General features: G+C 33.5%; 1 protein-coding gene across 1 annotated transcript; it reads left to right on the forward strand.

Annotated features, from left to right (window-relative positions):
* Positions 1 to 1,793: 1,793 nt before the first annotated feature.
* On the forward strand, positions 1,794 to 14,477 carry LOC128996985 (uncharacterized). Its single transcript, XM_054422559.1, has 2 exons — positions 1,794 to 2,420; positions 14,325 to 14,477. The coding sequence occupies exons 1-2, from the start codon at positions 1,794 to 1,796 to the stop codon at positions 14,475 to 14,477; spliced, it is 780 nt and encodes a 259-aa protein (XP_054278534.1).
* The last annotated feature ends 3,122 nt before the right edge of the window (positions 14,478 to 17,599 follow it).

Here is a 17,599-nt window from a genome sequence, read left to right on the forward strand (position 1 = left end):
GACACATTAGAAGTTAATTTGCCTAGTTTTCAGGATATTGATAGGGAAAAGATAACTAAGAGAGTAATTCTGAGTGTAGCACATCACATCTTCGATCCCATTGGTTTCACATGTTGCGTAACCTTGATACCCAAACTGCTACTTCAGCGTACCTGGAAAAATAAATTAGGTTGGGATCAAGAAGTTGACAGTAAAACAAAGGAAGAATTTTTAAAATGGTTGAGAGACATTCACTGTTTGAGCGACATAAGAATACCAAGATGGTTACCTGGTACAAATGTAATGAATAATTGGACACTACACATCTTTTCAGATGCATGCCAGACTTCCTATGCTTCAGTTGTATTCTTGAGAGTGTCGTTAGAAGATTCTATAAATGTTCAACTAGTCGCAGCAAAGTCTAAAGTAGCACCAGTCAGCAAATCATCTAAGAAAATGACAATCCCTAGATTGGAGTTACTTGCAGCATCGATATCTGCTCGTTTGTATTCAACGATTGTAGATGGTTATGGATTATTTGACACAAGAACTTTTTTTTGGACTGATTCTACAACCGTACTAGCATGGATAAAAAGAGACGACTCCTGGAATGCATTTTAAAAAAATAGAGTATTGGAAATAAAAGATCTGTCTTCACAACAGGAATGGAAATATGTCCCAGGTAATGAAAACCCAGCGGATCTACCCCTCTCGAGGATGTTCTGCTTCGAAACTATTGGAGTGCCGTTGGTGGGAGGGCCCCAGCTGGCTAAGATTACCTCCAGAAAACTGGCCCCAACTGGATATTATTCAATATGATGAGCAAGACATCAATAGCGAAAGGAAAAATACTGTTGTCTCTACCTTTAACAGTGTTTCAACCAATGACAGTTTTTACAGAGGATGTTCTACATATAAGAAAAAGGTTAGAGTTATAGGATGGATCTATAGATTTAAAAACAATACTTTGACAAAGAATAAGAAACTCAATTGTGACTTAACTAATGAAGAGTACACATTTGCAGAGAATAAATTGTTATCACTTGTACAAAATGAATCATTTTTAGGTACCACAGATCCAAAACTCAAAACGTTGTTTCCTGTTGAAGATAAAGAAGGTTTCATCAGAGTGAAAACTAAAGTTAGCAACAGAGCAGATACACATGACTTCTGTTACCCCTTAGTTTTACCAAGTTCAAAACATCCTATCATTTTCAAACTAATAATGGATATGCACAAAGACAATTGTCCTTCTGAGACAACGATTTTGGATATTAGGAGGGAGAAGAAGTGTTAAAAATGTTTTGAAAACTTGTATTACTTGCAAACGACACTCATCAAAGAAAGTACAGTCTGTACCCACACCATTGCCTCTAGATCGTGTAAGAAATGCTAAGGTTTTTGAAATAACTGGAGTTGACCTTGGGGGTCCATTATTCTTGAAGATTGAGAAAAAGACTTGCAAAGCATGGGTATGCATCTTTACGTGTAGCGTGTACAGAGCTGTTCACCTAGAACTTCTAACAGCCTTATCAACAGACAATTTTCTTATGGGCCTCAGACGATTTATCAGTAGACGAGGACGTCCGAGTATAATCTATAGTGATAATGGTACGAACTTTATTGGAGCTAATAATGTTATCAAAAGGTTGGATTGGACTTCTATTGAACGATACAGTCAAGTAAAGAAAATTCATTGGAGATTTTCACCACCCATAGCACCCTGGTGGGGTGGGTGGTGGGAAAGGTTAATTGGAATATTGAAGACACTACTTCGTAAAGTACTAAAAAACTCATATGTCAACCAAGAAGAAATGCAAACTATTCTGTGTGACTGTGAAGCGATCATGAACTCTCGACCCCTTACTTATGTTTCGGACGATCCAACAGACTTGACCCCCTTAACACCATCCTTATTTTTACAAGACGTGGAAGAGGTTGGAGTCCCCGATTTAGACTTAGCAGACTCATCTGACTTGAATAAACGACTGAAATACAGACGAATGTTAAAAGAAGACTTGTCAAAAAGATTTAGAACAGAATATTTAGGACAACTACAGTTACATGGAAACAAAAACCAGATACCCTATGAACTATCAGTAGGTGAAGTCGTCTTGATAGGTAGTGATGGAGTAAAAAGACTTAACTGGCCCTTAGCTCGAATTACAGAACTTATCAAAGGGAAGGACGGTAATGTGAGAATAGTAAGGCTTCGAACCCAGCATGGAGAACTGTTAAGACCAGTACAAAGAGTATTTCCACTGGAGTTGAAATCAAAATCTCAAGAGAGTGAAGAGATTGCAGACCACTTAAGACGAACTACTACTACATCCAAGTATCTAACTGAACCGATCAAGACTCAAGATGTACTTCGTAATGAAGACTCAAGTCCTATTATGACAGAAGATTTGAAACAAAATAGAACAAGAAGAGGAAGAATTGTACATATGCCCTCAAGATATCAAACTTAAACTTGTTCCAACGCAATTTTGAACTTCATTTCAAGTGTTAACTTTCCATGAACTTGGTGGGAGTATGTTGGAATCAGTAGCTGATCTATTTTACCTTTTGTCTTTTTACAGACAGCTGATCTTTTAAAATTTGCTATATTTGTTCTGGATCAGTTGCTTTGGTACATTGTGAGAATTTTGTAAACAGTTTTTATTCAGATTATTAAAAGAATTGCAGTATTGTATCAGTAAAATATTTATTTCTTGTAGTTTATAGTAATAGTAGGGAAAACACGATTTTAATAGCGTCCAAGTTTATTTCCTACAATGTTCAAAGTGATGCGCCTCCTATCACGTACACATTTGTCTAGCTTCTAATAAAATTATTTACAGCATAAAAGTTACATTTAAATTCTATATGAACTACTGTTTAATACAATATAAAAATAATTTAATTTGTGCCAGTGTGTGATTATTAATCAAGGAAAATATAAAAAGGCTACTCTGAGTAATATGAAAAAGTAAGTAAGCGAGGACTTTTTTTATTTTTCGGTCAGAGAAAAACTTTCAGCGGAAGAAGTAGAGATAATTAGATGTTCCTCAATTTTTGTTTCAAACATTTTTCATAAGACATTTAATTTGTCATCGCTGGGGATCAAAAGTGTGCCTATGGGTCGGGAGCGCGCACGAAATCACGTGCAAACCTCGCACTGTCAAGTTGATGATTTAGAAAATATACGTGCGAATGGATGTGGATTTGAAATGTTAATGGAGTTGTACAATAGTATTGAACATTTTTATGGGCTTGTATAGGCCGAGAGCAGGATTTTTTTAAGTGGCTAAAAAAAAGCTCACCATGTTATTCTTATGGGGAAAACGTGCCGAAAGTGGGGTATATTTGCTATATTATACCTACTGACAAATAATTTAGTATATTGAAGGTTTTATACAGTTATTGGTCACGGAAAAATTAATAAAATCGTAAATTTAAATCACCTCGCTATTGTTATGGAGAATAAGTAAAATGTCGTAGTTTGCTTGTTTACGGATATATTTTGATAAAATCTGGCAAATTGACTTTTTTTATACTAAGCTATTGATATTCTACTAAACACCTACCTTATTACCCTCCCTGTAGCAGCAAACCTAGGTACTTACTTGTTAAACATAATATTATTTAAATAGATTTAATTTAAAATCCAATCGGGCAAATGGAAATTCACTTAGTCAGCAGGTTTGCTGTGGTGGGGGGTATTTTATATTTGTCTTCATAGGTTTTTTTTCTATTTTCAAATGAAATTCGGTCCGACTCGTTAAACTAGGACGCGTATCGAGATTTCAGTAACTTCCATCCAACCGAATAAAAATTCAGTTACTTTACTAGCATGTGTTGTCAGAATTACAATGGTTTTTGTATGTATTGAGGGACAAGCTCTCTTTCCTTAGTAGTGTCCCGTTTCCTTAATATTTTATGAATAACACACACAATATTCCCACCAAATACTACATATACATTTTCTTGAATGGTGAATTCTTTTAAATTGAACCATATTCAAACAGTAGTTTGGATAAGCGTTATCTATAGACCTTTATGGTACCAAAGATAATAATAACCTTAATCTTTTCATTACCTTTATTTTTTTTAACCGATGGGTATTTATTACTTTAAAAACATGTGCCCATGGGTATTTTGTTTTTAGAACATCATATTGTCCTTACTCTTTATTATATTTGGCAAACCTTTAGATGCTGTCTCAACCGTTAGTGGCGGTTGGATGTAAACTTTAGATGTGTCACAAATAATGCTTTTTTTAGTAAAAAAACACCAAAGCTTGGTATTTAATTTTTATGATTTAAAATAGTATCGAGGGATTAGTTTTGATACCGAACCACGTTTAGAATAAGTCTGAATAAAAACAAACATTTAAAAACATACATAACTAATTTGTAGGTCGTTGACCTATTTAAAAAAAAATGCATTTATTAGTTTTACCTATATTATTCATCTTAATTTTCAGTTTTAAAAAGTAAAAATATTGTTGTAAATACTATATCTCTTCTGTGGTAGACCCTCTTGATATTTCTTTCTTAATTTATCTTAAAAACGTTTCATACGGCCGAGCAATCTATATTGAACTGTCTACAATAAAGCTCAATAACCAACTCATGATATTTAAAATCTGTTTACCAGCATTTTAGCGACGTGCCTGTCACTGCGATCGCGGATTGTCACAACATTCGGATCGTGGAACTACGAGTGGAACGCCCAACGTCGAAAACATCAAAACGTCCATGACTTTCCTTCAATTGAGACAGTTAGTTCAATATTAAGTGTAGAATATGTTGTTTTGCGGTAAAAGACTCTAGGTTTTGTAATATAGTCTTATATATATACTACTGCTCAGTAATATACTCTTGAGTGTATTATATGCTCAATGGTATCCACTCGAATGTCCTTTCCTTTTGTACTGTATCTCACATTCTACTAGTTTACCGTAGATGGTTAATGGCTTATTATATGTTATTGTTAATTGTTATTATGTTATTATATGTTATAATTCTGTTGCTTCCGTTTTCGTAAAACGATAATGGCTACTTGGGACACCGAGGCCAATGTTAAAAAAATAATTGAATTCCATTTAAAGATTTTAATGAAAAACGAATTTTTCAAGAATAGAGTCTATCTTAGATAGGTATTGTTTTTAGTCTAAAACTAAGATATTTGTAACAATTTCGAGGAAATCGTTGGATCCGTTTTTGAAATCATTAAGCGAGCAAACTTTACTCGTATAATGATATCAATATAGTATAGGATAAAGAAATCTGCTATGACATGTCATGATCTCCTTTTTTGAAAGGTGCGTGGCCAGAGCGAAGCCCCAATAGTTGCAGTACAAATCTATTACTCATATAGCTAATGAAATAGCTTGTCATAGTTAGTAACAAAGATACGCAATGCGTCTCGCGTCACTCTACTACCCTTATCAACTTTTGGGTACATGGGTAACGTCAACATTTCAATTGGTAATAGTAATATAAATACATAAATAATAATTTAACTCACTGATAATTTAAACCCTTTGGAAATCATAGTTATTTCTTCTCCAATTAACTAGACCATAAAAGTTAATTATAATGAGTAAATCCAACATACAGTATTGTGGAAAACCAATGGCCAATATAAACCAATATAAATAGTAAGAACACATGGTAACATATAACTTTATTATAATTATAGTAAAACAGTCCTCATCTAAGATACACCGGTTATTAAACATCGAGCATGAAAAATAAAAATATAAAACATTCACTTTCTATTTCCTGTCCTACCTTTCTATATATTCGTTGTCTTGAGAATTAATGTCACTTCAAAATGTTTCGCTGTCATTGCGTTCTACTTTAATCTCCTGTGGGGACGCATTATCTTACTACAAGAGTACTTTCGCTGACGTTTCAATAAAGCTATGTTACGTAATAGTGTTGTTTTCATTATACAAGAGATCAATCAAGTAGCCGACAGCAGACTGTGAATGATTTCACCACACTGTATCTGATATCGCGTTACTGTGAGTAAATGATCGATTGTAGTAACTTACCAATTTAAAATACCTCCGCAGCAGCAAACTCACACTAAGCAAATTAATTTTTTTGACTAAGCGAATTTCCACTTCTCTAAATTAATTTTTAATTAATTCTATTTAAACAACATTAGGTTTAATGAGTACCTTGGTTTGCTGCTACAAGGAAACTAATAAAGTGTATATTTTAGTAAAATATTATTAGTTTAGTATAAAATAAATAAATTTGCCAAGTTTGATCAAAATATATCCATAAACAAGCAAACTACAACATTTTACAATATTCTCCATAAGAATAACATGGGAATTTTAATTTTACAATATTTGAACTTTCTCCGTTACCAATAACCGTACAAAAACACTTTGATATACTAATTTTTTTGTTTTTTTAAGCTCTTTAAAATGGTCTAGAGAGATATCGGGAAATTTTGTGTTTTTAGGGTCAAAAATGAGAAAATCAATTTTTTACCCTATAAAACCCCCGTAAAACCCCGTTCCCATGGTCCGATCACGCTGGTTCGTGAACTCATTCAAGTTTATCCCACCTTACACCTTTAAACCAAATTTCATCAAAATTGGACAAAAATGACTCAAGTTATCGCGGTCACGGACGTATATATATATATGTATGTGTATATATATATATATATATATATATATATATATATATAAATTTGAACGAATGGTGTTTTTGGCCTCTGGGGATATCAAAATGAAAAAGTAAATCGGTCCCGGGTCCAGGTCTTACCGAGCCACCTACGGTAATAGCTATTTCCCTATAGGGAAATTCGCAAAAATGTTTAAACGTTCCCATTTCAATTGGTAATATAGTAATATAAATACATAAATAATAATTAATTTAACTGACAATGACAGTATCTCACTTGGAAAATATTTGAGTATTCCCTTTATTATGAGCTCAAGCTGGTCAGTGTCGCGACCATGAGACTGCAAGCGGTGAATTGGGTAGTGGTGGTGGGGGGTTCTGCACCTCACAGAAGGAAAACTCATTGGAGATAATAAATCCCTAAACCTCTACAAGCTACACACGTAAACTCTGACGGATCCATACCTAAAAAACTTTGTTGATAGGATTTATTTTTTCTATATAAATTTGTGTATAATAATGGCAACAAATTGTTTATTAAGTTTTAAATAGTAGTACATTGTTAGAAAGGATAGTGATTTTTTACTCTAAATTGCGGCGTTTAATCATAACAACAAAACACATGAAAATAGTTGACTTCATTATACTCCAATACTTATACATTATATTCAAGAACAAACAGTATCAACAATCTGACAAATATTTCGTCCAATTAGCTTGTCAACAACTATGGGCAAGCGTTGGGAGTAACTATGATATTTTATAAGGAAAAATCACAAAATTTGCAATAACTTTCGAACCATGATTTTTACAACAATGGAGGGTTGCACTATTTTGTTAAGAATTAAAAGTACCATAACGTTGGCTACTAATTTTAATCAAAACCGGCTATTTCTCGTAAAACCGGTTTTTTGTTATATTATGTGTTTTATGGGGAAATAACATAGTTACAATAAATTTTGAACCGTAATTTTTAAAGCAATACCCATGTTGTACCCATGACGGGAGTTGTTTTGTTGAGATTTAATGAACTATAACATACTAAATTTATGTCAAAATAATTCGGGTAACTTTTGAGAATATTATACTTATCAATAATTTTAAGGGTTATTATTGAACAATCAACATTAATAAAAATAAATACCCCCGCCGCAGCAAACCTGCCGACTAAGCGAATTTCCATTTGTCTGAATTGATTTTCAGTTAAATATATTTTAATAACATTAGGATTAACGAGTACCTAGGTTTGCTGCTACAAGGAAACTAATAAAGTGTGTTTTTGAGTAAAATATTGATAGCTTAGTACAAAATAAATAAATTTGCCAAGTTTTATCAAAATATATCCATAAACAAGCAAACTACAACATTTGACAATTTCTCCATAAGAATAACATGGGAATTTTAAATTTACAATTTTTTTAATTTTCTCCGTTACTAATAATCAAACAAATATACTTTTATATACTAAATTATTTGTTTTTTTAAGCTCTTTAAAAAGGTCTAAAGAGAAATCGGGATATTTTGTGTTTTGAGGGTCAAAAGTGAGAAAAACCAATTTTTACCCCATAAAACCCCCCGTAAAGCCCCGTTCCCATGGTCCGATCGTGCTGGTTCGCGAACTCATTCAAGTTTATCCTGCTTTACACCTTTAAACCAAATTTCATCAAAATCGGACAAAAATTACTCAAGTTATCGCGTTCACGGACGTATATATATATATATAAGTCTATATATATATACATATATAAAAATTTGAACGAATGGTGTTTTTGGCCTCTGGGGACATCAAAATGAAAAAGTAAATCGGTCCCGGGTCTAGGTCTTACCGTGCCACCTACGGTAATAGCTACTTCCCTATAGGGAAATTCGCTAAAATTAAAAAAATCAATACAGTGGTCTGTAGCTCTGTACACATCCACACGTACAGACAGTCACATCACAGAGGACATACACACGAACACATACGTCACTTCAAAAACAACTTGTTTGGGTTCAGGGAAGGCCAAAATGGATATATCCACTCATAACTCGAACTCGAAAATATTGACGAAACCAATACCTCATCCATCCATATACTATGTATAAGGGGAAAAGTAAAAATTGTTAGTTAGTGGCAATGAACTTCAAAGTAACCAGCATTGTATTCGTATGTTTGTAAGATGAAGACTCAACAAGAAATGTTGATTCGTTGAACACACAAAAATATCTACGAGATCATTTAAAGTTGCCTCATTCAAAGACCCTTATCGTGTGCATGGATCGAGGGGGGGGGGGTGTAAGAGTGCTGTATAAGTAGCTGGGTGTTATATGGGTACAGAGTATCATCAGATACGATAGATAGGTCTACAACCACATCCATTCTACCTGGGCAATAAGGTAGGGGAGAGAGTAGTGTTAACTGATTCATTGACGTGGGCATAAAAAATGAAAACACATTTAACTTGCCACTATTTAGCGAATTATCTCATAGTAAAGAGGCTATTGCCGTTTGTGGCACGGAAATACCTAGACCCGCGACATGTTTTTGGTGTCATTGGAAAGAGCGTAACGTAAAGTTGTGCAGGGTTTCTTTATAGGGAAATAATTAGAGAGTGAGTCCCTGGGGCCCATTAAAGTTTCGTATTTCTCCATAAGATTTACATGGGAAACAAACATTGCTATGAAACTCCAGCTGTTGTTGGAAATTAAAAGCGAGAATAAGAACATATGTTAATTCAAAACAGTCAATAAGTTTGCTAATTTAACAGTTTGCTACAAACATTTACTGACTTGGTTGAAATGAAATATTTACTATTTGATTTTGGGTTAGCGTAACTATTACAATGGATAAAAGCAAGAGAGCCTGGATAAATTTATATACTAAAAAGAAAACTGAATTAAGACTGTGCTGCTTTTCTTAGTAATCTATGAAAGAGCCGATTTGCAAACTATGGAAACATAGGAAAGTCATAGAACACTACCAAGGAGAATAAATAGAAATAATGTTTTGTTTTTAGAATTTATAATCGTTATTATGGACAACCTAATGCGGCTATAAGTTAGGCTATTTTTAGAAAACATTAAAAAACAAGATCCGCTTTAGAAAAATTATAAGATATTTACAAGAAATGTTGTGTCTGTTATGTACATCTTGAGTATTTCCAAAATCATTGAGTCAAATCTTTTAAAGTCCTCAGAAATTATGACTGTTATTCGTTTTAAAATAACACCGGCAATACTTAGCAATTGCTCGAATTCCTCGAGCAACAGGGACACTAGTTTTACTGATTTGTGGTAATTGCAGATGAAGACCCTCTAAGGCTAGATAAAACTGGTGTGGCAAGGACATGAAATCTATGTTTCCATAAAAGACCAGTGGAAACATATAGAAAACTAGCTGTTGTACCCGTGCTTTGCAACGGGAAGAGGACACAAAATAGAAACATTTTAATCTTTACATCTGTTGCATATAGTAGTTACACATCCGCCAACGCTTTTAGTAACAAAATTCAACTTGTAAGGCCTTAATAGAAACGTTTAAGTTATGACTTTTAAATTTGGTAAGTAGTGGATACCAACATTTTGGTTTAATTAATTTGATTAATTTTAAATCTTGTGTTAGGCTGATATGAGAAAAACAGACCAAATCTTCGAGTACAACTTTAACATACATTATTTACCTTTATCTACCTTCATTACATACCTTTTTTCTTTATTTTTGACATTTTAAATTTAAATTTTGAAGTTGCAAAAATAATAATTATTAAATTTAAATAAACATGTTTTTAAATTTCCCTTTTTTCATACTAAATCACAAATCCTTCGTTTCTTCACTCACAATAAATCATTAGTAAAACTAAGTTAATAAACTTAGAAATATTGTTGTGCCTTATCAATAGTCTTTTAAAATATTAAAGAAACTATATCTATACTATGACAATTTTGAAACGAATAATTTAGTTTTATATTTTGAGTTGTTTTGTCTTTGGATCACAGAACAAACTATAAAAGGTATAAAAAGAACACGATTACTGCCAGAATGATCCTGTTACTGTAATTTAGCATTAAAGACAGCAGACAAAACTAATACTGTACGATGATCAAAGCATCAAGGACTAATGGACTAAAAAATGTAATAGCAAGTACAGTTTATGTTTCATTGCATCTCTTATTGTACTCTACAAAAATACCAACAAACAATATACAAACCAGTTCTTTTAATCAGTTCCATCCTCCATTGCGTTTACATTTTCATTTGCACACTTACCATTAAGTAAAAATAGTAACAGATATTTTATTGATTTAAAAAAAAAAAAGAACACTGTGTACTGCTTAGTTTTATGATATTTTCCTTGGTTTAATTTAATCGGAGGTGTGGCAAAACACAAATAATAAATTTATCAAATAAAGTAAATGTGAACTGACAGCTATGTTAAGATAAAATAAGAGTATTTTGTATTACTATTTGGTCATTAAATATAGTTACACATATACAACAGATTTTAGAACACAAAAATCAACAACGTACAATTTAGTTATTGAAGATATTCTTTATATTAATTTAAGAATAGGTTTAGCAAAACACAATACCTAAATTTACATATGTATAAAAAACAATGTGATGTGCAAGCTATGTTAAGTTAATCTAACACATGTTAAACAGTTCAAATTTATTTAAGTAGCCTCCAAATTCATAGAAAACATCTATACATTGTAATTTTCTTACTGTTTCCATGAAAATATATCAATAACATTATTTTCATAACACTTAAGACACTTTAAAAATCGAAAGCAGAGTCTGAGTTGATACAGCAACGCTTTTAAAATTTTTTTTCTATAATCATTGACATAGTTTTTGAATAAACGATCTTTGATAATTTTTAGATGAAATAAACCAACCACATAATTGTGTGAAATATTATATTTAATTTCACTGGATCAGCTGTCTTAAATTGTGAAATATGCAATTTGGCAGTTCTTCTTGTTTACATTGAAATGTCAAAGCAAATGTTAACATTGTGAGTATTCTTATTGCAGCCATGGAGACCAATCAATATTTACTTTTTAAATCCTCATTTCAGAACTTTTAAAGCCAAAGGGGCAAAGCCCACGGTCAGGATCGAAGTTTGAATAGTCCTATAATGGTCCTTGGTATGGTAGCTATATTTTTGTAAAATTTAAGCCCAGTTGGTTCAGTAGTTGTTGCACCTATTAGTAACACAAATACAGACAGACACCTTTAGATTTTTATATAATATTTTATATAATATTTTTATATAAGATGTCCGCAATAAACCTTTGAACAAGATAATCAAATGCTGCACACTGTCTAAAGTAAGAATAAGAATAAAAATAATATTATAGCCGGATGTAAATTACATTTAAAAGGCAAATTAAAAAAAAATATCTTCTAATGGGATCGGCTAAAAGTTTTTTTTATATCGATATTTTGTTGCGTCAAATCCCATTTTGAGCCTACTATTGAATTTCTTCAAGCTATGACAGTTTTTCATTTCATTAGGCAATTTATTAAACATTCTCGGTGCTAAGAATTTGTAACCAAGAGTAAAATAAGTATTAAAGGCCTGGACACAGAGACATTGTTGGCATTCCTCAATCTGTTTTTATAACTATTTGTTGTACACAAATAAGTTTTTCAAAGGTAGCATATTTAATTTCACAAACAATGGAAAGGATTACTCTGTTTTAGCTTTCTTTAAAATCACTCTGGATTGGTTTGACATTTACATCACAGGCTGCTACCCAAAAAGTCAAAGCATATTCTATTCTGCTATGAACAGTCGAGAAATATATCATACGTAAAACATCCTCTGGAATTCCAAGATTGTTCAAGAAATAAAATAATCTCAAGGAATAACTCAACTTACTTTGCTTGTCACTCTAAAATGCTTGTCAAGTAAAACAAACCAAACCGACAGCATTAAGGGTTAGATTTAAATTCGGAATTGTATTTAATACTACTGTACTAGCATATTTGCTTCTCAAAATGGGCTTTTGCCAGCATTCAGTCAATGTTTTCTACCCTCTTACTCATACATACTTGTTTTAAGTTGTACATGTTCTTGGAATTATGTATCAACTATGAAGGATTGGTGATTCACACTCGAGTCACGATCAGACGATTTTTTTCAACATTCGTATACAATGATGTTGCTAATTTCACAGTGATTAAAAATAAAAGTCACTGGGACTAATGTCTAATGCGTTTTCAGTCTTAAAAATTAGAGTAACGTTATTCTCTGTCTGCTATTGGAATAGAGTAGTAATTATAATATGCATTCCCTAAACAAACGGATTTAAAAGGAATAAACAGCATTTGTCACGAAAACTCACTGTATAAATATATGAATTATTTTAAAATACATTTAAGATGCATAATACATCATGTCGATGTGCAATATCTCTCTTCTTGATTTCAGTATAAAACATTCTATGACAGAACAAACTATTCACTTAAGTTAGTAAATTTATATTGAATTTTGTCTAAATGTTATAGTGTTTTGGATTTGGTTTACAAATTTTAATTTTAGTCACCTTGCTATAAAATATCATTAGTTAAATTTATTGAATAATCAATAGCTTGCAAACTGTATATAAGGGCTGTGTGGTTTTCTGTAGAAATCCTCATGTTTGAAAAAGTAACAGACAAAATTAATTGCTTAAAACTCTTGAGAAGAGGGATATATTTTATAGCCTTCTTATTTTTTTATCCATTCTCCATGTACTTAGTTTACTATAAAAATAAATCTTAGTAACATTATACTATACATTGAAAAAAATTAACCTCCCCCCAACCATAAATTTTTTATATTGGGTCTCCCCTCCAACATTGTTGTAAACCTCATATGATTGTGTATATTATTGAATAATTTGTTATTGATGGAAGACAAAATTATACATAGAAGAAACCCCCAACTCAATATTCATATTCATAGACAGTACCACACGCTTAAAGATATGTCAATCTAAATATATAAAAGGCAAAGCCCTCACTGACTGACTCGCTCACTCACTCACTCACTCACTCATCACTAATTCTCTTACTTCCCATTTACCTAGGAGGCTGAAATTTGGTACACTGATTCTTTAGGCATTAAATAGGAAAACTAAGCTGTTTTTATTCTGATCGGACTCTCGGGCTCCGCCCCAGTTGCTCTGGAGTTTCCCATGTTAACCTTATGATTACTCATATTTAAATGGAATTAATGAATCTTTACAGCTGTTTCAATTAAACAAGTTGGTTCTGTTCTATGATGTTCAATAGCATTAAAGTTACAAGGATTACCAACAGGGTGCAGCACTATTATTTCTTTTACATTTATGACAACAGCTATTTTGCAACCAAAAGGTGAGTGAGCGTAGCGAACGAACTTCAACCTGGAGGCGAGTTAGCGTAACGAACGAGCTAACCTGAAGGCAAGTGAGCGCAGCGAACGAGCTCCAACCTAAAAGTGAGTGAGCGTAGCGAACGAACTTCAACCAGGACGTGATTGAGCCATGCAAACGCGCTCACTTATGAAGTTAAACGGGGCAAAGCCCGAGGTTACAGCTAGTAAACTATAAATATTACTAAAACACAAAAACTATAATTTTTTTCCGTCCATCTAAAGGTGTATGTATTACATCGTAAACCTTAATATTCTCGGGTAAAAAAACTCTATAAAAATTAGATATTTTCAGTGATAGTAACAAAGTCTCGTCCCTTTGCAGGAGTTCCTCGCTGCAATGACAGCTTGCCTACTCACCCAGCTGCCAGCTCAGGCCTCTGTGTTGTGGACCTTCTCGTTTGCTAATGCTACTACTCGGCAACGAGAAGAAGGCAGCAACGTGCTTCAAGAAATCAGTAGCTACTTGCTCCTATGAATAAAAAGTGAACAAATAGGTAATCGTTGATCACACCAGCAGCTCTTCAAAGTTTCGTAACACCTCTGAAACTAAACGGTCAGTTTCATCTAGCCCCGACGGTGGACACTACTTCACGGAGCAAGCAACAGTTTAAAAACTGGAGCCCCTGTCTACGCCGGTGGTACAGTTGGAACGAAATATTCAGGTTAATCTTCAGGCACATCGGGAACTGTTGATCGTTTACCTTATGCTCAAAACCATCTGTGCAGCATCAACTTCCCGCTGGCTCTCTAGAATCAACAATTATCCAACTATCCTCAACCGTGGACTCTTTAAGCTCAGGGGTCCCTGGCTACGCTGGACGAAACTCCGAACTATTATTTGTAAAACTGTCTTGGCTGATTGGCAACCAATAAGGCCAAAATTTCATTATGTGTTTTCCGAAAAAAAAAAAACAATGTCCCCCGAACAGAGCCCAGCATAGACATAGTTTTTAGTCTAAAACGAATATAAACCATTTACTTTCTCCCCTTATACATAGTTTAAGGAGAAAGTGTTGTTTTCGTCAACATTTTCGAGTTTGAGTTTTGAGTGGATATATCCGTTTTGGGTCCCTCCGGACCCAAAAAAAATTGTTTTCAAAGTGATCATCCCATAATTATGTTTCGAACCGCATATGCGTATGACCCCTATTTCTGGCCGTAGGCCATCTTGCGTAAGGACCCCATATTAGGTGCGTTACACCCCGTAGTCAGTGTCATGTTCAAATTTGAGGTCCGTGACAAGATGTGTAAAAGATTGTTGGTGTGTATTTTGAAAAATATTCACACACACATGAAAAAAATGATAAAACATGATAAAATGCATTTAACTCTTAGGGCCCCATGATAGGGTTTGAGGACGGGGCCCCAAAACAAGTGTGGACCATATAAATGTGTGTGTGTGTGTGTGTGTGTGTGTGTGCGTGTGAGTGTGTGGATGTGTACTACACCTGTGGTCCAATTTAGAGCAAATCTGGTAAGTAGTAAAATCTGTATCTCCTGGTCCTAATCTATGGTATCTCCAGAAGTTTATTTTTTACTATTTTTGAAGTTTTGATTTTTAATGGTGATTTTCCCATAAAACAGCGGAAAAATCAGATTTTCTCAAAAATGACTCGAACGATTTTGATAAAAGTTTAGTATGTTTTAGACCTTTAAATTCCGAACAAAATTGTACAACTCCAATTCCTGTAAAAATTACGTTTTAAAAGTTATTGTACTATTGTTATTTTCCCTTTAAAACCCATTTAAATGCGGAAAAATTGTATTTTTCGGGAAAACCCGACTCTGATTGAAAATTGTCTGTTATTGCCCTTATAATTATAAACAAAATTGTTCAACCCCTCATTCCTGTAAAAATTAAGGTTCAAAAGTGAATGCAACTTTTGTGATTTTTACATTTTAGTAACTATGATTAGTTAGTTACTCTCATCGCTTACCCATGATAAATGGGAGAAAGTATGTGTCAGATTGCTGATACCGTCTATATAAAACGAATGTCTGTTCTGTTCCCTTTAACTGTGCGATGAGAGGGACACAGACAAACATCACAGACTCAAGTAACTGCCTATTGTTGCACCTGCGACACTATCTACCGAGCACATTGCTCGCACTGTTGAATTGGCGTTGCACGTTTCAGATTAACAGCCGTCTAAAAAGCGTGATAAAAGGTGTGGTTTCAACGCCTGAACTTTCATCGTTATCTCTTTCGAAGACCAGGTAGCGATCCTCCGGACCATACTAATGCACTTTGGTCGCAGAGAATGCTTAGAATCTGTAAGATTGGAAGAAATCGCAGTTTCCAGTATTTCCAGAATTTTCAGTGCTGTTCTATTATGAAATTTAATATTCGCAATATTTGCATTCCATTTAATGTTACCCCCGCTGCAGCAAACCTGTCGACTAAGCGAATTTCCATTTGCCTGGATTGATTTTCAATTAATCTATTAAATTAAAATTTATGTTTTACGAGTACCTAGGTTATCTGCTACAGGAAAACTAATAAAGTGTGTTTTTTTAATTAAAATATCAATAGCTTAGTATGAAATAAATAAATCAGCCAAGTTTGATCAAAATATATCCATAAACAAGCCAACTACAACATATTATAATATTGTCCATAAGAATAGCATGGGAATTTTTGAATTTTCTCCGTAGCCAATCACCGCACAAAAACACTTTGGAATGCCAAATTATTTGTTTTTTATGCTCTTTAAAAAGGTTTGGAGAAAAATTTATAAATGTTGTGTTTGTTTAAAAGATTTTACAATTTTCCCAATATAGATCTCGCCGTCAAGTTTTGTAATGCGTAGGCCCAATTTTTTGAAGTTCAATCACGCATTAACCACTTGACGGATTGGGCTGAAATTTGGCATGATGATAGCTCACATTCCTGATTAACATATAGACCTATTCTTATCTCAAAAATCGTTTAGTGCTCCACCCCAGTGGCTCTGTACTTCCCAATGTTAACCTTATAAGTATTCACATTTAAAAGGCTGTTTCAACTGAACAAGTTGGTTCTATGATGTGCAATAGCAGTATATAGTTATAAGGTTTACCAACAGGGTGCAGAACTATTTTTGTTTTAATTTCTGTGGTATAAACACAAAAACATTAAGCAAACTAGTTAAAGAAAGAACATTTTAATCTTCATGCCATCTCAACACTAACTAAAATCATCACAAAAAACATAAACAAACATAAGCTATATGCTTTCAACAAGACAATAAAATAAAGACTATTAAACATGGGGTCCAATATGACACTTCTCCCCCTCCAGATAAACCTCCACTTCTCTTACGTAGTTGGCCTGCGTGTTTTCGCTTCAGAAGTCCACGTGCACGAACTTGGTAGGATAGCTCACCAGTTCTTGATGTAATCACTCCTGGAGTCCAGCTATTTCTCTCTGCACCCAGACTTCCCCCCCCTCTGAAAATTAACTATTTCTTTAACTAGTTTGCTTTATTTTTGGTGATTATACTACACTGGCGACGAGGATGGGATGAAATAATTTTGCATCTTCTGGAGTAGTACACTTCACTTCCCACATAAGCCAGTAGTAAGTATTTTCTCGCTTCTTTACTACGCTCATCTGAA

This window comes from Macrosteles quadrilineatus, unplaced genomic scaffold, assembly GCF_028750875.1.
Source record: "Macrosteles quadrilineatus isolate MER2022 unplaced genomic scaffold, UCM_ALF_1.0 Scaffold_1__1_contigs__length_201487025, whole genome shotgun sequence".
NCBI lineage: Eukaryota > Metazoa > Arthropoda > Insecta > Hemiptera > Cicadellidae > Macrosteles > Macrosteles quadrilineatus.

Excerpts from the sequence above, each read along its gene's own strand:
- LOC128996985 (XM_054422559.1), top strand. The coding sequence starts at position 1,794 with ATGCAAACTATTCTGTGTGACTGTGAAGCGATCATGAACTCTCGACCC. Across the intron at positions 2,421-14,324 it reads GAACAAGAAGAGGAAGAATT|GAGTTCCTCGCTGCAATGAC; the intron begins GTACATATGCCC and ends GTCCCTTTGCAG.